At 41.9% G+C, this 23,818-nt stretch overlaps 1 protein-coding gene and 1 non-coding gene across 3 annotated transcripts; one reads left to right on the top strand and one right to left on the bottom strand.

Moving 5' to 3' along the window:
- Nucleotides 1-1,426: 1,426 nt before the first annotated feature.
- On the bottom strand, nucleotides 1,427-22,247 carry aspm (assembly factor for spindle microtubules). 2 transcript variants are annotated; one of them, XM_041040708.1, is made up of 26 exons: nucleotides 21,847-22,247; nucleotides 21,386-21,529; nucleotides 19,579-21,154; nucleotides 19,292-19,387; nucleotides 18,935-19,036; nucleotides 18,690-18,836; nucleotides 18,186-18,425; nucleotides 18,013-18,080; nucleotides 17,761-17,902; nucleotides 16,672-16,802; nucleotides 15,733-15,908; nucleotides 14,951-15,096; nucleotides 14,587-14,672; nucleotides 14,278-14,490; nucleotides 13,804-14,008; nucleotides 13,382-13,530; nucleotides 12,650-12,778; nucleotides 11,972-12,166; nucleotides 7,025-11,647; nucleotides 6,552-6,701; nucleotides 6,261-6,452; nucleotides 5,700-5,892; nucleotides 4,458-4,612; nucleotides 2,056-2,232; nucleotides 1,750-1,922; nucleotides 1,427-1,662 (listed from the first exon to the last, which is right to left on the bottom strand). In XM_041040708.1, the coding sequence occupies exons 1-26, from the start codon at nucleotides 22,120-22,122 to the stop codon at nucleotides 1,560-1,562; spliced, it is 9,987 nt and encodes a 3,328-aa protein (XP_040896642.1). In that variant the 5' UTR covers nucleotides 22,123-22,247; the 3' UTR covers nucleotides 1,427-1,559. The 2 variants fall into 2 exon arrangements, with proteins under 2 accessions (XP_040896642.1, XP_040896643.1); XM_041040709.1 differs by having other exon boundaries at nucleotides 13,382-13,509.
- Nucleotides 22,248-22,920: 673 nt separating this feature from the next.
- On the top strand, nucleotides 22,921-22,992 carry trnah-gug. The gene has a single exon. It is a non-coding gene; the product is annotated as a tRNA-His (tRNA).
- The last annotated feature ends 826 nt before the right edge of the window (nucleotides 22,993-23,818 follow it).

Here is a 23,818-nt window from a genome sequence, read left to right as displayed (position 1 = left end):
GTATAATTAGAGAAAACATCCTCATAGATCCTCTGAAAGCATATGGTTAAGTAGATCACACAATACTTTCTATGCAGTTCAATCAAAGTTCAGGTTCTGATACAATAAAATCCAACATTTGATGATGTGTGAACAATATGAAGAACAATATGGGAAATGTATTTATGATATATTAATTACAGTCAGGCAGTAAAAATGGTAAGTTTCCTAAACTGGGAAATACTAAACTAGCTTACTGTGTATGAAGTAGTTAAAACTATCTCCACCACAACCAGCTACAACAGTAAAATACTGTTTTACACATTGATGCATCAGCATTAACTAATAATCTAATAATTTCACATACAGTATTGCAGTAAATCAGTTGTGCGGGACCATGTTCTGTAGTACAGTTACTTTTACTTTTGATTCTGTTGGATCTTTTGTGTATATTTTGCTGATAATACTTGTGCACTTTTACTCAAGTGGGATTTCTAATGCAGGACTTTTACTAATAGTGGCATATTTTTACAATCTGGTACTAATACGTTTCCTCAAAGAAAGGATTTGAATACCTTTTCCACCAGAAGCCAGCGCTGTGAAGGGAGATATTATGGGTTAACACAGTAATCCATGACAAATAGCCCATATTTAGCCCATGGTAATGAGCACACGGTCAAGTGGTGTACTAAAGAGCCATAGGTACAGTAAGACTGTGTGGGTGTTCTGATGGCATGATGACCCTGCTCTCTTGCCAGTGAAAACTTCAGTTAACTGGAAGTGATGGACATGAACTGGTAGGACAAATATGTAAATGATTAACCACAACAATGAGGAAGTACTATTAGTAATTACTAATACACTGATTATCTGTCTCAAATTCAGCACCATCATCTGTAACAGTTTTACTGGTAATAAAAATTAGTTTTACTGTTTCATCTCATGGATCACACAGCACGAGCAAATGTACCTCTGTATTTTATTGTGCATTTAATTATAGGATTATTAATCTATTAATTAACATAATTTTTTAAAACCTTATTATATTTTTTAACTATTATCTTTTTATCTTATTCACTCTTTTGCCATTTTCTCTTTTTTGCCTTTGGATAGTTCAGTGCTTCATAGATGTACAAACATAAAATAATACGTAAAATAAATGACGTATGAATAAATTATTTTAATGAATCTTAACTTTTGGTAGGATCTTTATTTTCACTAACTAATCTGGGTGGCTGTGTCTGTGTGATTGCTGGGGGTGTTTTGTTGACCAGTTTAATTAATTTCTGTGGTCACTTGTCCCAACCTTTGGATACGATCCATAGGAGCATACCATCGGCAGGTGCACTGGACCTTTGTTGTCATTACATGTCACCACGGTTTAACTCTGCCTGTGTAAATCAAGCCACGGAAAAGGAGGCAAATATATTAGAAGGATACATTAAACTGCTGTGAAACAAATCCATTTTAATATATACATGGAACACATGGAAATGTACTGTTAAAAAAAACATAAAACAATATTTTCTCAAAGGGGGGAAATAAAATGATGATCAATCAAGATTTAAAAGCTTGTCTATTTACAACACAATGGACAGTGTGTCTGCGACCATTTGAATGGCCCTGAGAGGGTCCACAATGTCTTTGAGCTTGTCCTTTCTGAGAACCCAATCTGGTGCAAACCTGCAAAACAAAAGCAGGATGTAAATTACCATTGCAAACACGTGCATCTATCTCAGACACATTCAGCATATATACAAATGTACATACTTTGGCGCAGGTCGGGATTTACGAGGTGTTGCTTGAACAAAGAAGCTCCCGTTGATTGACGCGTTCATCTTCTGTTTGATAACAGTTCTTTCAGCGTCCATCTTGTGTTTACGAGCAGTGAGGCGGTAAATACTGCGTATCCTTTCCAAAACCTTGGGCAGCTTCATAACCTCCTAAATAAAATAAAAGAAGTTTGCAATACATTTACAAAAACTACAATTCACAATTATTCATTGTATTATTTTGGCCTTTTAACACATGATATAACACTGGTGTTTCCAATTATTATTATTATCAGCTACGGACCACAGCACGGTGCTTGTCCTGCAGCAGGAGGGCGAGAAGAAAGCAGGCCTTGGTGAAGATGCTGCCGCCCTTTTCTGCCACCTTGTCCCCTGCCTTCTCCCGGTATCTCTGCAGCAGGTCCAGCAGCGTCTCCACAGAGTTTTCCACCGAATACACCGCCTGGATGGTCTTATGGTACTGAGGAAGGAAACCAAGAGTGCGCAAGGAGGAGAGGAAAAGGAAGACAGCAAAGAGGGAAGAAAAGGACAAACATGGAATTAAAATCAATTAATGACTTGTTCAAAGGAGACAGAAAAAGTATGCAGGTATCAAAAAAAAAAAGAAAGAAAAAAGTCTGGTGCGGTGGCAGTACATTTAGTAAATTTTAGCTATGTTACAACTTTTACTCCATGGATGGCAATATCAGTCTGTGAGCTGGTGAATCCGCCACTTTGGTCCAGGCTGAAATATTTCAACGCTTGGATGATATTTAGAACAGATATACATGGTGCCCATGGGATAAAATCCAGTGACACTGGTGACCCCCTGAATTCTAGCATCGTCACTGTGAGCAAATTAACGTCAGCATTTTAACTCAAATCGACGTTGTGCTTTAGTCTTCTACACAGGATAATAGTAAGGTGCCTGTACATGTGTAATGTATTTACTCAATCAAAAACTTATCTTTGATTGTCTGTGACTAAAAACGAACAAAAAAAACCCCACATGGTGCTGCTGCCAAGTCTGAATAGAGTAAAAATGCAACACGGCAATAAAATGTGGGAAGCAGAGTTTCATGTGATCAATCTGCATTGTCATCAATCTTTACTGTTCAAAATAAATTAAGAACAGCCAAACAGCCGAGAGAGAGAGAGAGAGAGAGAGAGAGAGAGAGAGAGAGAGAGAGAGAGAGAGAGAGAGAGAGAGAGAGATACAAAAGCTAAGGCTACCCTGCCAAAATGTTCTTGTCACAGCCTAGTTGATTATTTTGCAAGTCCAGCAATCAAAGTCCACAAAGCAAAGTGAAAAATCAATACAAACAAACACACTGTGACAAAAGGATGGAGAGCCCAAAATTATGCAAAGGCAATGGGAAATTCCAGCTTTGGAGAAAACAGGGACATAGTAACAGGAAATCTTTCTTCAGTTTAGCTGTTATCAGGAAACAAGACTAATTTTAAATCTCATTTCATCTTGGCCCAGCTGCAGAATCTTCATAGTGGAAACTGTCATTAATGCTTGTATTACATTATGCCTGGATGACTGCAAGGCTCTGTTTAAACCAATGTAAACTGTTAACATTATGTTATTGTTTACTTTGCTGCTTTTTATTTTCTCCTCCTCTCTTTCTTTCTTCTTACAAAAAGCACCTCACTGAATAAAGTCCAGTGTCCAAACCAAAACAGAATACTATTCACTCACATACAGTATGAGAACAAACACCTGATGCTGAATCAGTGCCAACTGTCTTAACTTCATTAAGTTATTTTACATTATTGAGTTATTCATTAAGTTATTAAAAAAATGGGGGGTGATTCTTTGTGAAATTAACTTGGTAGAGGACATGTGATAGATGCAGTAAAAATTCCGCATTTGTTGTCATTTTACAATCAAAATTACAGAATCCTTTTGTGTTTGCATTAAATGTGAACAGTTCCATTTCTTATTATTAAAAATATATTTGGTCTTCCCATGAATAAAATTGCAAACTTTGCAGAATGTCCCAGCATTATATACAATGACGTGTGCCAAGTTTTGGGAACAGGAACCACCAAAAAAAAATGGACCAAAAAGTTGCCCGTTTTACGGAAGAGAAACTGATACTGAACATCAACTATTTGATATAAAGGAACAGAAAGTCTGAGGGGAAGTGAGAGATCACAGCTGTTGAGGAAACTATCTCATCACCTCTGTCATTCTCAGCTAAACTCACTGATATTAAACGTGTGAACTTTGCTCTCATGTCAAAAAAAGTTAGCTGCTAGTAACAAGAAGTTGGCTAGGCTGGCTCTGTCCGGGAGACAGAGACTTTTTGTCAGCTTGCGTCTGCTCGGATTTCAAAGTTCAGTTAAGCTGAATTCTCGGTGTTGAAAACATATACAATATGGCAGATGTCAGGTCAGTCTACATCTCTGGCTCTTCCTTCTCTGAGCATACCTGTGATCAGTTTGGCATTGAGAAGTACTTTTTTAGCTCTCTAAGTTGGTGCTTTAGAAACTTCTGAAGCGTAGTTGTTGGAAGTTTGATAAACATGGGGCCAGGATTAACAATATATCTGTTCCATCAGAGAAGAACTGTAACTTTAATGTCAAAGGAAAATGATTGCTGTGTTTTACACTATCTCCAAGTTTCACAGCCTGAGCATGACAAAATTATTACAAGGCAACATTACACAAAAAAGGGCAGCTCTGGGTCTGAGGTACCTTCGAGAGGTTGAGGAGGATCTGGATGGAGAAGGTGATGACGTCCATGCAGGGGACGCTCCTGTTGCAGCAGCGGATGAGTGTGAAGATGGTGTTGGTGGCTCCGCTCTCTACCAGCCGCTCACAGCACTCTGGGGAGAGCCTGGTGGCGGTCTCTGTACAAGCAAACAAACGCATAAAGGGTCTTCTGTTATTGTACGGCAAGCAAGTACACTCTACATTGTTTTCCTATGGGGCACATACACTTGATTGGTTTTTAGATTTACACACATTAGGTTTTGGGAAAACATGTTAACCACCCTGGTATGTAATGAACTCAGCTTCACCTTAGCAAGATTGGCACTTTCGTTCTCACAACACAAAATGAAAAATAACAGAAGAGGAAGTCTCTCTTCCACACTTGCCAAAAGTCTTCCCTTTTCTCACCGCCCAGCTGTATTGCAGAGATCGGAATTACAGCAGGTATATTTGGAGGTTGTTTTATTTTGACATCTGTACATCACTTTACAAAAACTGTTTCACTTCCACAGTGTTTCAATGTCAATAACAAAATATGAAAGTCAACATAAGACAGCATGACGTTATACTTTGAAAATCAAAGGTCATTTTTAAGCAAAACTTCACTGGTTCTCAAATGTGAATATATTCTTGTTTTCTTGATCCTCTATGATAGGTAATGAATAAAGAAATTATTATAAGGGAGCAATTATTAATAAATGTTAGTTTTCTGCATACCCAAACACTGACTGCAGCGCTGTTTTGGGAAAACTTAACAAGTATCAGACAGTGGTCTTCCATTAAAAAAGGATACTTATATAATAAAAATAATTTATTTGACATTATATTTAAAAAGGTTTGTTGTCTATGTGAAGACTGTGGACTTGACAGATGAAGAAGAGGAGGAATGATTGCTCATTGGTGTAAACCCTACAAAATGTTTTGTATTAGCTGTCCATACAGTAAACTTTTACATTTATTTTCAGTTTAGATATGTTTTTATTATTGAGTATCAGTGTAGGAAAAGGAGAAGTAACCTGCTGTATTTGTTTTATGCTGATGTGCCTTTGTTGTTTGGCACTTTGATTTGGGTTGTTTTCTGTATCTTTGTCTGTGTATAGGGCAAAAGAATAAAAAATAAAGTGGTTTCACTAAAGCGACTTTGTGGCCCAAAAACTATGGTAGTGTTGGGAGGCTTTAGAGTTGGTTCATATTTGTAAATTGCCAGAGGCGGCAAGGCCTTACCCAGATTTTTCAGGGCCTCTAGAATGTAGGAGAAGTGCTTGTATCGAAGGAGGTAGTCCAGTGCAGACGACGTCTTGTTGCACAGTTTGTCCTCCTCTCGGACGCTGGCAGAGACTTGGCGTAAGCGATGCCTCAACTTCACCAACTTGGGATTGTCATTCAGTCGGCGGGAGCGGTGTCCTCTCCACAGAGCCTGGAGGGGAAAAGACAGAACAATGAAAAAGAAAACAAAAAATGACTATTAGAGCCTAATCACTGGTGCATCGGATCAGAGGACGTTTACCATTTTATGCCAAAAGGGGAAACCACTAGATGTGGGGACTGTACAGGTAGATCAATTCAGTTCAAAGCAAACATTACGTGTTGTGTAGACATAAAAACTTCACTGGTGTTTCAGCTGACATACAGCCAGCCATAGCAGATAATTACAGTAACCCCTAACTAGTGGATTGCAGTCTCCATCAAAGTCCATTCTCCATGACTGTCAAGAGCTAGTGGGCCTTCAGTTATGATGCACTCGAGTTGTGATGCCAAAGCCAAAGTCACCCCTGACTGTAGTACCTGAGCTTTGACAATGCCCTGTTGAACTCTCCTCTGGCGCCTGAGAAGGAGGAATTTTCTGACGGCCTGCTGGATGACCGATGCAGCTTTATGGCGACGTGCTAACCAGCACCTGATTGCTCGCTGGGCTATAACCACCTTCCTCCTGTCGTCCAGATACTGTCTCCTCTGCTGCCTCGCTCTCACCCAGCGCTAAGAAAAGACAAAGGAAGCATTTCAAGAAATACTGTGATCCTTCTCAGTGACGAATTTTGAGTTTTGAAAAATGGCATTCAGAGCCTTTATCTGTACCTGTATGGTGATGACAGAATGGATCTGTCTTTTAGCCGACTCCAAAGCCCAGTGGGCTCTCAGAGCCCGTTGGATCTTTATGGCGCTGAGATGATGGAAGACTGTCGACGTAAAACGGAGCCTCCTCTCTGCCTTGGCTGCCTCTAGTACCTGAAAAATATTAGCGTGCAAAGGATTTTTCGATTTTTGTTCAGCCTTTCTTTTTCGTCCATTTATTACAAATCTCATTTTGGTATGCTTACTTCCTTCCAGACTGGCAGTGGTTTTCTCTCTTTTCGATATATTCATTTAAGTTTTGTCTATTCACCATTTCAACTTACCTCTTGTTAACAAAGCATGAACTAAAACAGAAAACAGACATGTCTGCTGTGATCGATTGGCAGTTCAAGATATTTTCAGTGAACGTATGTAAACTAAAGGCTGTTGGGGAGGTAGGAAAAACTAAATTCTAGCTAATAAATAAAGTCCATTACCTGTCGTCTTGCAATCCAGGCTCGGCAGTGTCTCTGAAGTGTGATGGCAGCTTGCCTCATTCGTTTGTAGTTGTTCCTCTCCACTCTGCCAAGCTGCACTGCCCGAATTCTCAGCTGAAGTGTCACAGCTGCCTCTCTCTTCATCTGGAAGATACGCCTCTGCACAGAGCATCTCCACCACGACTGGATCACTATGGCCATTTGATTTTGTCGGCTAATTTCCCTCCTGACGTGCCGCCCTCTAAATGCTGCCTGAAGGAGGATGGTGGATTGTTTCATTTTCAGAAACTTTTCTCTTTCTTGTCTTTGGAGAACACAGGCCCGATAATATCTCTGGATGATAATGGCGGACAGACGCATGGCCTGGAATTTGACTTCCTCTCTGTGCTTTCTGAATACAGACTGAATCACAGTAGCAGCCTGATGCCAACGAGCAACCTCCTTTCTCACCTCCTTGCCTCTTTGTGCTGCCTGAAGGATGACAGCTGCTCTGCGCATTTCCAGGTACTGTGTTCTTTGGGCTTTGGCTGCTACAGTTGCACGATACTTTCGTTGAATGGCAAGGACGGACAATTTTAATTTCATATACTGCCTTCGTTCACAGTGGGCTCTGTAAGCTCTCTGGATAACACTGACAGCCCGATGCCTTTGTTTGATGATTCTCCTGGATATCATTCCACGGAAGGCTGCTTGTAGATTAATGACAGCTTTTCTAACTTCTTGATAACGTTTCATCTCAAGGTTTCTCTGTCTCCGAGCTCTAAACCTCTGCTGTAAGACACAGGCAGCCCAGCGCTGTCTCCTGAAAGCTGACTGCTGTTTATGCCTCCTGAAGTTTGCTTGAATGACAGCAGCTGCCCTCTGCATCCTGGCAATGTTGTTTCGCACACGATGACCTCTGAAAGCCGCCTGAAGAACAACAGCAGAACATCTCATCTTCAGGAAGCTTTCCCTCTCTTTTCTTTGAAGAACACAGGCCTGATAGTGTCTCTGGATGATAATGGCGGACAGCCGCAGGGCTTGGAATTTGACTTCCTCTCTGTGCTTTCTGAACACAGACTGAATCACAGTGGCGGCCCGATGCCAGTGAGTTATCTCTTTCCTGACCTGTCGGCCTCTGTATGCTGCCTGAAGGACAACAGCAGCTCTGCGCACTTTCTGGTATTTTTGCATTTGTTCCTTTGCTGCTACAGTGGCCCGATACCTCCGCTGAATAGCGAGGACGGAGGATTTTAGGATAAGATACTGCCTTCTTTCACAGTGTGCTTTGTAAGCTCTCTGGATAACACTGGCAGCATGGTGACTCCTTCTGATGATCTGCCTGGATTTCATTCCACGATATGCAGCCTGTAACACAATGGCTGCTTTTCGGCAGTTTTGATAATGTTTTATCTCAAGGTTTCTCTGTCTCCGAGCTCTAAACCTCTGCTGTAAGACACAGGCAGCCCAGCGCTGTCTCCTGAAAGCTGACTGCTGTTTATGTCTCCTGAAGTTTGCTTGAATGACAGCAGCTGCCCTCTGCATTCTGGCAATGTTGTTTCGCACACGATGACCTCTGAAAGCCGCCTGAAGAACAACAGCAGAACATCTCATCTTCAGGAAGCTGTCCCTCTCTTTTCTTTGAAGAACACAGGCCCGATAGTGTCTCTGGATGATAATGGCGGACAGCCGCAGGGCTTGGAATTTGACTTCCTCTCTGTGCTTTCTGAACACAGACTGAATCACAGTGGCGGCCCGATGCCAATGAGCAATCTCTTTCCTGAACTGCCATCCTCTGTATGCTGCCTGAAGGACAACAGCAGCTTTGAGCATTTTCTGGTATCGCTGCCTTTGCACCTTTGCTGCTACAGTGGCCCGATACCTCCGCTGAATAGTGAGGACAGAGGATTTTAAGCTCAGATACTGCTTGTGCTCACAATGTGTTCTGTAAGCTCTCTGGATAACACTGGCAGCATAGTGACATTGTTTGATGTTCCTCCTTGATTTCATTCCACGATATGCAGCCTGCAAAACAATGGCTGCTTTTCTACAGTGCTGATAATCTTTCATCTGAAGGTTTCTCTGTCTCCGAGCTCTAAACCTCTGCTGTAAGACACAGGCAGCCCAGCGTTGTCTCCTGAAAGCTGACTGCTGTTTATGTCTCCTGAAGTTTGCTTGAATGACAGCAGCTGCCCTCTGCATCTTGGCAATGTTGTTTCGCACACGATGACCTCTGAAAGCTGCCTGAAGAACAACAGCAGAACGTCTCGTTTTCAGGAAGTCTTCTCTGTCTCGCCTCTGAAGAACACAGGCCCGATAGTGTCTCTGGATGATAATGGCGGACAGTCGCATGGCCTGAAATTTGACTTCCTCTCTGTGCTTTCTGAACACAGACTGAATCACAGTGGCGGCCCGATGCCAATGAGCAATCTCTTTCCTGACCTGCCGTCCTCTGTATGCTGCCTGAAGGACAACAGCAGCTTTGAGCATTTTCTGGTATCGCTGCCTTTGCTCCTTTGCTGCTACAGTGGCCCGATACCTCCGCTGAACGGTGAGGATGGAGGATTTCAAAGTAAGATACTGCCGGCGCTCACAGTGGGCTCTGTAAGCTCTCTGGATAACACTGGCAGCCTGATGCATTTGTTTGATAATTTGTCTGCATTTCATCCCACGGAAGGCAGCTTGTAAGACAACAGCAGCATTTCTCTTGGCACTCAGGGCATGCATCTCCTTTCTCATTTCTTTAATTGCTCTGTAATGTGTTTGCAATACACTGGCAGCCCAGCACAGCCTCTTGTAGTAGATTCTTTGCTGGTGCTTACGGAAGTGAGACTGAATTGTTACAGCTGCTGTGTGCTGGATGCGCAGCTGCTTTCTGACCTCATATCCTCTGTAGGCTGCCTGCAGACAAATGACCGCTCCGCGCTTTGACAGATAGTCCAGACGGTGTTTTCTTGCCAGGGCCGCTGCTCTGTATCTCTGCTGACAAACCAAAGCTGCCGCCTTGATAGCTAGAAACCGGTTCCTATCTCGGAGAGTGAGGAACTTTCTCTGAATGACTGTAGCAGCTCGATGCATTTCTGCAACTTTCCTCCTGGCCATGTGGCCACGATATGCTGCCTGGATGACTACAGCCGCTGATTTCATTGTTTTGTACTTTTGTACCTGTTGATCCCTGAGCATTTTGGCTCTGTAGCGATCCTGAATAATGATGGCCGCGCACTTGGTGGCAAGGTAAGCCATACGCATTCTGTGCATCCTGAACTGAGCTTGGATTGCTCTGGCAGCATTGTGCCTCTTCCTCAGTTCTTCTCTTGCTCTAAATCCACGGTAGACAACTTGTATCTTCAGGGCGGCCTGCCTTAGCTCTCTGTACTCATGTTGCTGTGTTCTGCAGAGAAGAAGAGCTCTGTATCGACTCTGGATGATAATTGCTGCACTCTGAAGGAGAAGATATCGTTTCCTACATAAAAACATCCTGACTGAAGACTGAATGACAGTCGCTGCCTGGTGCTTTTTCTTGAGATCTGTCCTAACTCTCATGCCTCTGAACGCAGCTTGAAGAGTAACACAAGCTGTTCTCTTGTACAGGTATGTGGCTCTCATCTCCTTTCCAGCCACATAAGCTCTGTAGTGACGCTGTATGACTACAGCTGCTGCCTTCTTTGATCTGTAGTCTGCCTGCGCTTTGTGCCGACGGTAGTAAGCCTGTATCATAGTTGCACACCGATGCCTCTTTTCTATCCTCTTCCTGTCAGCTCTGCCTCTCCAGTTAGCTTGTATAATGAGTGCAGCATTTTTAAGGGCCTCAAAATCCTTCGCTGTCTTGCGTGCCAACATTGTGGCTCTGTATTTTTGCTGTATAACAGCTACAGCATTTCTCAAGACCAGGTAGCGCCTTTGGGCAGCATACTTCCTAAAAGCCGCTTGGATCACCGTTGCTGCTCCGTGCTGTTTCTTCAGCAACTCCCGAGCCACTTTTCCACGATAAGCTGCCTGTATGGTAACAGCAGCATATCTCAGCCTCACAAACATTTTCCTCTCCATGTCTCTTTTCACAGTGGCTCTGAACCAGCGCTGAATTATGACTGTAGCATGTCTCATTTTTGCCAACTGTTTTCTGACAGCATACCCTCTGAAGGCACTCTGGATGGCAACAGCCGAGTGGTGCTGTAGCTTCAGCATCTTAAACCAGCGCCTCTGTGCATGACCTCTGTACCGAGTCTGAATGAGCACAGTGCTTCTTCTGACCTTTCTGTATTGACGGAGGCACCTCTGCATCCTGTACCAAGACTGAATCCTTACAGCAGCAGCGGTTCTTTTGGCCATTTTTTCCTTGTACCATTTCTTAAACATGGTTTGTATCACTTTGGCAGCACAGTTTTCCTTTTCAGTTTTCTGGGCTTTCCATCTTCTGTACGCTCTCTGTAATTTCACCACTGCCGTTCTAAGAGCCAGATAACATTCCCGATCTCTTCTTGCAAGAGCCCATGCTCGTGAGTGTCTCTGAAGGACGGTGGCCGCACAGTAAATTCTTTTGTAAGCAGAGGCTGCCCTCCTCATTCGCCATTGTGCTTGGACAACAATGGTGTAGTATCGGAGGCGTTGGTAAGCCCTCATAGCTGAAAACATCCTCCACTGAGCCTGTGTGGACAAGATAAGAACCATCTATTCAAAGAACAATTACACAAGCAGGCTTCATTATGCAGCAAGTGTCCTTGCTGGAACAAAATGGACAGACATTGATTTTGTCCAAAAAAATCAAAATCACAAATGTTGTCTAGACAACATAAAAATTAAGGAACAACATCAATGTGTCCTTGGGCAAATTCTTTTCGTTCTGCAGCATCAATTATTTTTGTATTCAAATCAAGATTCAACACCTTGTCAAAAAGTGTAAACAGATTACCATGCAATTGGTCATTTACATTTTGCCAACAGGTTTGTTCATATGTAAGAAACACCTACCTGGATGACAGTAGCTGCTTCATGCTGCAGAGCCCGAAGTTGAGCCTCTTTCTTCAGCCTCAACCTGTTGCGGGCAGCATAGCCCCTCCAGACTGACTGGATGATAACAGCGGCTTGATTCTGCCTCTTTGCTCGGCGCTTCTGGAGAAAACTCCTCACAACTAACTGGATTTTCACAGCAGCAAGGTTTCTTTCCTGTGCCCAAACAAAATAAAGAAATAAGATAAACTTATTATTGTTCATCAGTTTTAGTTTTTATATTTCTTTCTATGCCAAGTATCTAACACAGCATGGCACAAGTTCAGCTTGAGAAACAATGCAACTTATCAGAAATACTGGAGCAGAGTAAACTTTAACTGAACTTAAACATAAATCTTCAGAAAGTGCAAAGTGAGAGACAGAAATGAAAATTCTGAACTTACTGAAGAGAAAAAAAAAAAAGGAAAAAGCCATTTACATTGGAAACAGCACTAGAGCAATCGTGACCAACCAACTAATAACTGGCACCTTTTAGTTTTTACTGTAACAAGTGGTCAATAATATAAAAATCTAACTAAAACAGCAGTTGCTTGACTGAGTTAAATTTGCGTCATGGCATCCAGCAAAAATAACTGGAATCAAATAAACCAGATAAATAAAACTAAATCACTTTGCAGCTGTGTCAAACACCGAACCAACCTTGAAGAGCTGCAGATCTTTCTTTAGTCTGTATTTCCTCCAGGCGCCCTGTATGACCCGAGCTGCTCTGGTTTCGTTCCGCAGGTCCAGCAGACGAGCACATAAGAAGGTCAGGTAAGACATCACAACCTGGAAATAAACGTGTATGAAGGCAGAGCTGCAGTATTTTACTCTGGTCTTAACGTCGCTTTTTAGACATTTTGGGTTTTTTTTTTCAGTATATATTTCTTACGCACTGTGGATACAGAGGGATTAAATCTTGTGGCAGTAACAGAGAGAGAAAGAGTGAAGACCTTTCATCCCTCACAGAGTAGCCTGAATTTGCTCCTTATAAAACAGATTGTAAACAGCCAAAAATAAAAAAAAAATAAAAAAAAAACAGAGATACTGTTTGTTTGTTGAATGCTGTTAGATGCAGACTTGGTCTTTTAGTTGTGCCTTTAAGCAAAACATAACTCCAAGACTGCATTTATGATTCTGGACAGTTCAATCAATACTTACGAACATGAAAAACATTCTCTAGTTTGTGCTCATATAGGGAAAAAATACTCCAATTAAAATTAAACATTGTGAAAGACACTATAAGAGTGTTTAAATGCACTCAGGGACCAGAACACAGTCTGTTTTCTCCAATAAGCTGAATTCTTAAAAGTCATAAAACCCAGCCTCTGTAGCTTCTGTGTGTGTGTGTGGTTCGGCAGAGGGTGGAGAAAACCAGCTGTCTGGTCTCACCTTTTCATTGGGGATGGTGTTGGACATGTCAGCTGGGTTGATCATGGCAGGAACTCCACCCAGGAAAGCCACAGCAGCGTTGACCAGCCTGAAGTTGTTTTTCTCGTTTTCCAGTAGCTCTTTAAATTCTACTGATGGAGAATTAGGACCTGGTCACAACATAACACATAACACAGACACTGTCATCACAAATCATTCTCTCTACTTCCTTTTGAAGTCATACATTCAAGCTTTCAAACTTACAATTAACTCTTTAGCCTTAAACGTAAACGTCTCAAAAGTCTTACCAAAGTCCTTATTTCCATACCCTAATGTAAAACAAATGTTGTGATGTACAAGTGATGTATAAAAATCCTTTTTTTAAGCGCATCCAATCAGACAATTGCACTGAAGACACAGCACACAGCTGACATGTACAGTACCGTGCAGGCCTGTCGGCAAGGAGTCAAAGGAGCTGTCAGAGTCGCTTGCTGAGCCGCTGAGCTCCAGGCGGCCCCTCGGTGAGCACTCGACAGTCTGTGTGGTGCTGTGACTGATAGCCTCCTCTGGCAGGAGACAGGGGTGGTAGTGGTGGATAAGGTGGCAGAGGATGCGGCCATCTGAGAACGTCACAGTGAAGTTCTCCACCTACACACACACACACAGACAACAGACTTCATTTATTTAAGCTTAAGAGAATGTGACAGTGATTTAGGGCCACAAAAATAAGCTCAACAGTAGTGAAGATGTTATTTATTGTGCCATGTTTAGATCAAGGTCAGTGCTGTGTTGGTGTCATGTCAGAAATATAGTGAATACAAGGTCCTCGCAGAGAAACAACAACGACTTAAAATTCAGACTCAACTCCAAACATGTCATGATTTTCTCTGAGCTGGAAACAAAAATGTCAAACCCGCCTTCAGATTGTAGAAGTCACACACAGTGCGAATCCAGTCCATCAGCAGGGTAATCTTAGTGCTGCAGTGCTCGTACGGCACCCTGGTCTTTGCAGGACTGGGCTGAAGGCCCCGATCAGCCCTCAGAGACACCAGCCTTCGTTTGGTGCTCAAGGTTCTCTTCAGGAAGCCAATCTCCTCTCTCAGCTGATCCTCATCCAAAATCACCTCCACCTTAACAGATTATTTACAGATTGATCAACTCTTTTCACAGGTAACAAAACAAACAAACATGAATTTTGTGAACTATCGGCCAAGTCGGATACACACATGAAAAGCGAAGATGATTTTCCACAAGAGGCTCAATGTCTTCTCTCTGTGTCCATCCACAATATCTCTGGAATCAATGGTGGAGCCTGAACATAAAAAAAACAGTGTTTAAATAACATTGAACCAGAATCAACTAAGCAAAAACATTCTCTGGTTCCTCATTCACAAATATGAGAAACTTCTCTGTTTCACATCAGTGTAAATTTAATAGCCTTGAGTGTGACCCTGTGATGGAGAAAAAGTCATTTGAAGACATCACACAGTGGTTAAAAATATTGAATCTCATTTTGTTGAGGGCAAACATTCTTTCAGGCTGAGCGTCTGCCCCGTTTTGCAGTTTTCTCAGGAGGAAAGTTATAATTACCGTGTTCATCCTTGAGGTCGATCCCTTTGCTTTTGAGTACTTGCAGAGCGATGTCGACGTTGTGAACCTTCTGCAGGCGGCTGATGGCTGGCAGACGGAGCTTCGCCGACAAACTCCAATCCTGGATGAGAAGCTCCATCACACGCCTGGAAGGAAGCCCGACATGAAAAAAGCCTACTTTATAATGATGATCCACAAGGATCTTTGTTCGTCTCTATACTTGACTTCTTGTTACTGTGGCACTTTTTCACTACAAGGTGAACCTGGCATCTTCCTTGTACTGTTGAGTCTATGAATGCTGATGGTTTGAGATACTAAATTCACCAATGAACATGATCTACATGGTTATTGACCAGGTACACAGGCTACCCCTAATCAGCTGCTTTACAAGCTGTTATCCTATGAAATAATCGTATTTTACCATCTGGAAAATCAGCAGTGGTGAACTATATTTTCCAGGAACAAGTTTAGTAAAAAATATACTTAACACCAAATTTAAGTTTTATACGGAATAGCCTGATGTCAGTTTAAACGTATGAGATTTTTGTTGAGAAACTGGTTGAAGGTGAAATAACAGCCTGAACTATTATCAGAGAGTAATACTGGTTTATCAACAGGAGAGAGACCATCCTTCAGGAAGAATCCCAGGGAGGAAATCCCTGGTCTGAAACAGCTCTGCTGAAGCACTGAGATACTGCCGTGGAGCTCAGCCTGACCTCTGAGAAAATCAAATATCCAACAGGGATCAGAGCATCACATTAAATTCACGACATCTTACTCACACTAGACGAATGCCGCATTTCAAGTCAACTGCCAAATTCTTCACAGCGAAGTTGAACTCATCCAGGGGCGTCTGAACGTGGGAGACGGGTAACCCGAGGTAGCTGAGGTGCCGGGGGAGGATTCCCTCCCCGCTCAGGAAGTCTCTGGAGAAGGCCAGGAGCAGGTCTTTACTTGTCTATACAAAATAAAAAGAGAAGAAAAGAAACCAAAAAGAACACAGCATGGCAAAGGTTAATGATGCAATGATGTAAACTGTAGTTAAAAAAAATGTGAGTTTAAGAAAGAAAAATAAGTGTCATGCATAAAATATTGCTATGGGCGATTTCACACCTTAACCTGTTTAGATCGGTTAAAACAAACCCTGGTGTTTGCCCGGTTAGTACGGTCTGCTTCCAAACTGACTCTGGTGCCGTTTGTTTGGGTAGTTAAAGCAAATGGACCCACCACAGTATTTTCTATGAATGATTTCAAATCTTATACTACTAATGAAAAAGGCAAAGATGTGTTTGCATTTCACTCTACCAGACTGAATAATCAGATCGAGTGTTTCTGTGCCCCACTATTGGCTTCAGTGATCAGTATAACGGACATTTGTCACACACATTTAAGCCCTGAGGGAACAAGACTTGGTGCAGTGGTTAGTACTGTGGCCTGACAGCAACAAAAAGGCTCTGTGTTTGAACCAGCCAGCCTGTTGGCCTCTCTGCGTGGAGTATGCATATCCTCCCTTTTCAGACGGATCTCAGACAGTTAAATAAATAAATAAATAAACAATGGCTTCCTGACAGAGACAAAATACAAATACTAAAATGATGTAAGAGATCAACTTACGATTTGACTCATGTGATATGGCTCTATCTTTGCTCTTTAATGAGACAGTGATTTCATTTTTTTAAATGTATTTACTGTTTGTTGACATGGGGAAGGCATTGGCCTACCTTGAACTCTGCGTCGATGCAGAACAGACAAGGGTCGTGCTCAATCAGCCGGGACTCTTTGGCCTTATCCAGGAAACACACCAGCAGGAGCAGTTTCTTCAGCGTAAAGCGAGACAGCGCCTCCTCGTGGCCTAACCCAGAAAATGTAAACAGATGTTTACGCAAGTTCAAAAATGTACATAGTAGAGACAACTTTCTGAAATGTCAAGATTTAATAGGTACTTTAACTCTTAATTTAAATTTTTAATTTGCCAGTGACACACCACAATATCTAATTAACTTTAAAGTGTGTGCTTTTAAGTAACGTGGGATTCCATAAATTTCAAATTAACAGAAAGCACTGAAGTTTGACCATTATCTTAAGAAATATAGCAAATCTGAATTTTTTAGGAGGTCTGAAACTTCGAAGTATATTCCTAGTTGAATTTGGGAATAAAAGCTAAGTCTGGGAATTTGGGATATCTCACTAAAACAGTGACTTTTAATCCCTTTCAGAAAATATTAAATTAAGGGCTGCAACCATTACTTGATTAATTGATTAGTCTATGAAGAGAAAATTAATTGACATAACTTACATTATTTTCATTTTAAATTTATTACAGCATTGCCAATTCAATGGGAAATCAGCTGCAACCTATAGCATGCACTGTGCCTTTAGTTAGAGAGACTTTCATCTCATGTGCAGATTATTTTTAGCACCATGCGCACTAATCACATGGCTGATTACATGCTGTCATTTAGGAGATATCTGCTGAAAATGTCATAGTTGTCAGCAGGAAATTAAAAAGTTTGGAATTTGTTTTGTTTGGTGAAGTCATTTAATTAAGGTTCAACTCATACCTACATTTTCAATTTGCATCATTAGAGTTTGTATTTCTGTTTGTTTATGATAAGGGAAAAGAGGCTTATGTTGGCTATGGGAAGCGGGAACCTGGGCTGATAACCCATGCAATGTCCCCTTAATTACTTACTGGATTTAAATATACTATGAGTAGTTCCCAAAGAAAGTCTCCACCTCAGAATATTCCTACAACAGTAAAACACTGCAGCCTTTGGTTCATAACATAATAAGTAATGCTCTTAAATTACCATCTTTGTAAAGGTGAGGAACTTTGGGGTGTCTGAATACAGCAGCTATGTCTGGGTTCCACAGCAGCCGCTGGAGGATGAACATAGCCAGACCCAAGGCATCGCTGTTGCTCTCAAGGGAGATCAACTCCCCGTAGATTGTCTGAGGATAAGCAGAACACTGTTTTTAGCATGGATGGTGACAAGGCTAACTACACTGTTTGAAATGATTAATGTTAAAAAGTATTAGAAAGAACGGTCATTTCAGAATACCTCAAGCCCTATCCGTAACCACAGTGGATTGTACGAAAGAAGCCAGTTGAGAACTTTTCTGCGTTCACCTGAGAATTTTGAAAAAAAAAAATAATAATAAAAAATAAAATCATGTTACTTCCAGGCTTATTCAGAGCATATAAACACACAACATCAGTGGGTTTCATAATCACCTATGTCCTTCCAAAGATGGCGGTCTTTTCGGACGAGCAACCGCCTGGCCTCCACCTCCAGTTCGAGCCTCTGAATAGCCTTGACCATGGCCTCAGATGTGAATAGCTGGCAGGCTGAACGACGGAGGCGGTTCAGCTTCCGTCTGGCTGTGTAGGTGCTGAACGACATCTCCTCTTTGGTGGGAGCTTTAGGCACACTGAAGTTGTCATCGTTGACCATCGCAAGAGACGCAGCACTCACTACATAAGAAAAAACATGAAAAATGTTTGAGACTTATAAAGGCCCTTGTACAAAGTTGAGATGCTTATTTAAATAAAGAGTCCACAACAATAATTACTGCAATTAAGTTGTAAAATGTTGTGACTCAATAAATGTTGAGCAAGCTACTCTACATGCATGATCATTTCTATATTCCTTAAACTGAAGTTGTTATTTCTGCTTCTTTTAATTAAGAAATATGTTTCCCCAGAGCGGTGGTAGCCTTCTGAGTGGATGGGTGTTACCTTTAGCAACTTCAGTATTGACTTTAAAGTCATCTGGGGTGAGGACGTAGTTGATCCACCATGTGAATCCCCTCTCCTGCTTCTCAATCCACCTCTCGTCATAGAACATGTTCTTGGCGGCAAACGGCATCGGGTGCCTAGGTATGGCTGGAAGAAGAGGGTGGATGCAGAAGAAGAAATTTTACAGTTAAACAAATGCAAAAACATCACAAAAGCTCATTTCACAATTTCCCAGCATCAAATACCTGTTTGCGTCGGCTTTATAAAGGTCAGCTTTGACTGAGCTACTGCAACAACTTTTGCCATCTTCACAGATGAAGCACCGTATGACTTCAGAGATGGAGCGCCTGTGAAAAACAGAAAAATGTCTTTTTTAATTTAATTACAATTTATGCTGGAAAATACGCAAAAAGACTATAATTCATATGGACCTCACTGGTTTGAATCTTAGCTTTATGTCTTTTGCTAAGATATGAATATCTCTCTCCAATGAATACAAATTAACCCTCACTCACTGAAAGACCTACAAGCTACAAGAACAGATATCAGCTCTTATTTATAAGATCTTCCCCTTCAGAAGGTTACTGCACATCACTTCATACCTCGTGAGGTGAGTTTGGAGCTTCGTTGCTTTGCCTGGTCAGGAACAGCAGACCTTGTGCTCTTCAGAGATGATGTAGTCATTGAGCGCACTGAGCCTGGGAAAAAAAAGCATTACAGTAAATACAGAAGGCTCAGAAGCAAGCAAGATTTATTTTAAACAGAAGTACCAGAACATTTTTGTCATTTGACATTTTTGAACAGACATTCAAGAAATTTTGATTTAATTTATATTGTTTTACACTAAGTTTACAAACATTCAAGATACATTTACTTCACATTTGCTCACCTGACGTTCTCTGCTGTTGCCTCTGTGATGCACTTCTCCTCTCCTGCACTGATTTTGCAGACTCAGTTTTTGTAGCCACCACCTTGCTCCTTTTGAGCCGGTCAGTTTTCCCAGCATCCTCTAGCTTTGCATCACTTTTCAAATACTCTTCACTCTTCCTCTTCTTGCTCTTCACTGCCATGTGAATGGGAAATGACTCTTCCTGAACGGCGGGAGCTGCAGAAACAGTAGGAGACTGCTCATACGCTCTAGGGTTTGATGAGAGGTTGCAGTGAAGAGGAGAGGAAGAGCCTGAGGGTGATGGAGAGGTGACAGTAAAAGAAATAGAAGCAGGGACTGCAGGAGGCGGTGAGGTAACTGAGAAAGAGAAGCGAGTAGGAGCCATAGATGGAACAGAGGTGACAGGGAAGATGACGGGTGCAGCTGAGCTGCAAGGCCGTGGAGTAGGGCTGGAAAAGGTAAACTCCAGGACTTGATGTGTGTCATCACACGGACGGCTGGTCACCTCAGAGTTTTGCCATCCCTTAGTTCCTGTGTCTGGGTGTATAACAGGAAGTTTTGGAGTGTTTGGTCCCGACTCACTCTGACTGCTGCTGTCAGACAGTTCGAGTGTTTTCTCCAAGAGCCTTCGCCTGGACTTTCTTATTTTCCTTCCACTCAGATTGTTTTCCTCCACTGGTGCTTTGCACTTGGTCACTGTGGCAGAGGTAAAAGAAGCCTTTTTTACCCCTTCTGTTGCCTTATCGGCCTGTGGCTCGAAATCAACAACCTTTTTGCTGACAAAGAACGTCAATCTTGGCTCATTTGACTCTGACAGTTCTGGGCTCTCAGGCAATGCTTTGAGGACGTCTCTGTCAGCTCCGCAGTCATGACTCCCACTTTTGGATTCCAGTGAATCTGAAAAGTCACAGCTAGAACTAGTGTCTCGAGGACTGGTGTTGATGTGGCTCAGGTCAGAGTCAATGAGGGCCAGTGCATCTTTCAAAGATAGAACTGGGCTTCCAGTTAACTCTCTGTTAGCATCATCATGATCAGCCACAGACTTAACAGTGGCAGGAACTGGGCTGTCTGACTGAATACAAGGCATGAGCTTCTTAAGCCTCTCTGGTGTTCCGATAGGTGAAAGTGTCCTGTTAAGTATTTTGGTGAGATCTTTGTTTACAGGTTTACTCTCCAAGGCATTCGGGCTAGCAGACGTGCTGCCAGAGTCCATCAGCTTTAGGGCCGGGACAAGTAGGACGACGGGAGAGTTCCTCTGAACATGATGCACATTCTCCTGGTCTGACAAGGCCAGAGACTGTTGCCTCTGTTTGGGATTTAAAGCCTTGTGCTCCTCTGATTTCCGAGGGTGGTCTTCAATGGGACTCTGCTTCGTGAGGGACCTCTCTCTGACAGATTTGCCCTCATTGAGTGAAGCAAATGGACTGCGTGGTTTGTCACGTTTGTACTGCGGCTTTCGTGACACTTGGAAGGTTTTATTGGCCGCCATCTTCAGGGGGGGCTCCATTTTCTTTCCCCTTGGACCAGCAATTTTTTCACTCTCCCTTTTGTTTTTGATTGTGTCCCATAAGCTTTTCTGGTAATTTAAAAAAAAAGGAGAAAAAATTTAAAGAACATAAAGAATGAAAAACTTAACATCAATATTCTATCAATCTTTGTTTTCCCCTTAGATTATTCTATTGTTCTATGAAGCCCCAAAGAGACCTGCAATGAAACACACATGATTTAGAGCTGGAGCTACAAATTATCTAATAATAATAATAATAATAATAATATGTAAATGTTAAAGCCCTCATGTCTGGCTTACCTTTTTCTTCTTTGGTGCTTCTGCTCTCCCCAGCAGAACAGCCTGGTGTTTGAGGACCCCATTGGCATTGAAGATGAGGAGCTCTCTGATTCCAGCTTCTTCTGTTGGAGTCCAGGTTACTGTCAAACTGAAAGAGCCCTCAGGCTGCAAACACAAAGCACAAAGTAGGATATGGACGAACTGCAAGTCTTACAATGGAATCAGAGAGTTTTGTTAACTTGATTTCTGACATTTGGCAAAACAATGCTCCTGAGCATCAGCTTTGTTTTCAGGCTCTGTGGGACGTGGTAATGCCTGCCTCATCTTGCTGCGGCCAGGGACAAACTATAGCATGGTAGCTGCAGTTCAGTAGTGTAAGATTAAAAATAATTTATTATAAATACTACTGATTTGGGTCACCCTTTCTATGATGACTGTCTCCCTTCGTGTAGAGAAATGCTGTGATGTAGCTAAAAACATACCTGAATCGTGAACGTGTTGTGGTCCACAGAAAAGCCTTTACTTGAGGGGATCTTTTCCACGGTAACCTCCGCTTCTGCATCCTCCGTTGGGTTCTCAATTCGCAAAACAGCCGACTTGGAGGTTCCCAACTTTACGGTTCCAAATGTGACAAAAGGAGCCTTTGAGAACTGGATCAAACTCAAAACCGGAACATCATTCTCCTTGTTAGCGTCGTCTCTCTTCACTGGACTGAAGTCCAGAAATCCTCTCCGTGTTGAAGTCGCCGTTTCAGTCATTTTAAGTGAAAAACAGCTAGCTACATGTTACGTAGTTTGTTTGTTTTTTAAAACGCCAAGCAATTCATGTGTGCTATTGCTAGTACTGATAGCCTACTAACACTCCGACGTTAGCCGACTGGCAAACGTTAAACACGCTTCCTTCAACAACACACTGAAAGACGACCTAGTTTGAAATTCGGTCGTGTGCCTATTCAGCCAATCACAAGGGATGCATGGCTACGACCTGTCCAATGGGTAAAGAGAATACATCAAAACCATATGAATACATGAGCCTTAACCAATCAGCTGACGACTACATTTTTAAACTGTCATAAGCCACGCCTATATCCTGAGAGTTAAAAAAAAAATAGAATGTGTCACTCCAATCTTATTTTTTCGACACCACTGAAGCCAATGGACTCCTTTATCTTCTCACTTATTTTGGCCAAATTCCACCAAGGCTGAAAGTAACGCTAAGAACCAGAAATAAGACTTTACCGTTCAAAGAATTCGTAGAGTGGGCCGCATGAACGGTTTGCGTCTCTCCTGTATGTAGAATGTGGTGCACAATTTCAGTTTGAGTGATGAAACTTTACACATATACGATCTTTGCTTCAGCGTGAACGTTCTTGCTCACCGTGGTATCACTGAAAGTGTTTGAGGCGTCCTAACTCTATTTTAAGCCTGATTTTATCCCCTTTGTGAACGTTAGATCATTTTTCGAACAACGATATTATACAAGACAAAATACGTTCGCTGTTACATCAGTGAAGTAACCTAGAAAAAACGCACGACACACTGTCCGAAGGATAGCTCGCCGTGATCGTATAGTGGTTAGTACTCTGCGTTGTGGCCGCAGCAACCCCGGTTCGAATCCGGGTCACGGCAGTTTTTTCTCTTTTGGAGAAACACATTTCTCTTCACACTAAGTCATGACAAACAGATATTACCGTACTTTCATAGATCGTTGTCTTGTAGCAGTGCCACATGAGAGTAATGTTGTGCTCGTAAATATGGAGTTAAGTTGGCTTACTTTATGTTCTGCTGAGTAGCTTGTAAACTGTATCCTGGAACCAGTGAGGTGATTTCTAAGTTATCTAAGTGCAGTATTTTCCTCTGAATTGTAGTGGAGTAAAAGTACTTGTATGACGTATCAGAATATTAACCTCAAACTTGTATGCAAATACTTGAGCTTATGTATTTAATTACTTTTCACCCATACACAAAACTCCATAAAGAAGATACTCGTGATGACCAGCTGGGGGCGGCCTTGCTCATGGTTTCAGTACAAGTTTCTGCGGTGAATTTGTCCAAAATACATTCTAAAACTACTAAATTGTACGTTTTTCAGTATTGTATTTGTGCAAAATCCCCACAGGCCAGGACATGAATATGTCTGTGACAGCAGCTTCATTGGTCTGATCTGTCCCGAATTCTGACATATTATCTCTGTTCTCATTCAAATGACTTTACTTGACTTGTAAAAGCCATACAGGATTCTCAGTGGATGTTAAATAGAATCAACTGTACATTGAATAAATGCATAACATGTGAACAGTTTGTTGTCTTTATTTACTTTATTATTTTTAATTTTGTTATTATACTCCCCAACTTGTTTCTGTGTAACCCCTGCTGTGGATACTCTGCTTTGAAGTAAACTGCCACAGCAAGTAAAATTGAATTTAACCTCAGATGTTTTGGCCACACCAGATTT

Source organism: Toxotes jaculatrix, chromosome 6 (genome assembly GCF_017976425.1).
Source record: "Toxotes jaculatrix isolate fToxJac2 chromosome 6, fToxJac2.pri, whole genome shotgun sequence".
NCBI lineage: Eukaryota > Metazoa > Chordata > Actinopteri > Toxotidae > Toxotes > Toxotes jaculatrix.
The sequence above is the reverse complement of the archived record's forward strand: the minus strand, read 5'-3'. Positions and strand labels throughout refer to the sequence as shown.

Excerpts from the sequence above, each read along its gene's own strand:
- aspm (XM_041040708.1), bottom strand. The coding sequence starts at position 22,122 with ATGACTGAAACGGCGACTTCAACACGGAGAGGATTTCTGGACTTCAGT. Across the intron at positions 12,167-12,649 it reads AAGATCTGCAGCTCTTCAAG|GAAAGAAACCTTGCTGCTGT; the intron begins GTTGGTTCGGTG and ends GTTTGGGCACAG. Across the intron at positions 1,923-2,055 it reads AGGACAAGCACCGTGCTGTG|GAGGTTATGAAGCTGCCCAA; the intron begins GTCCGTAGCTGA and ends TATTTTATTTAG.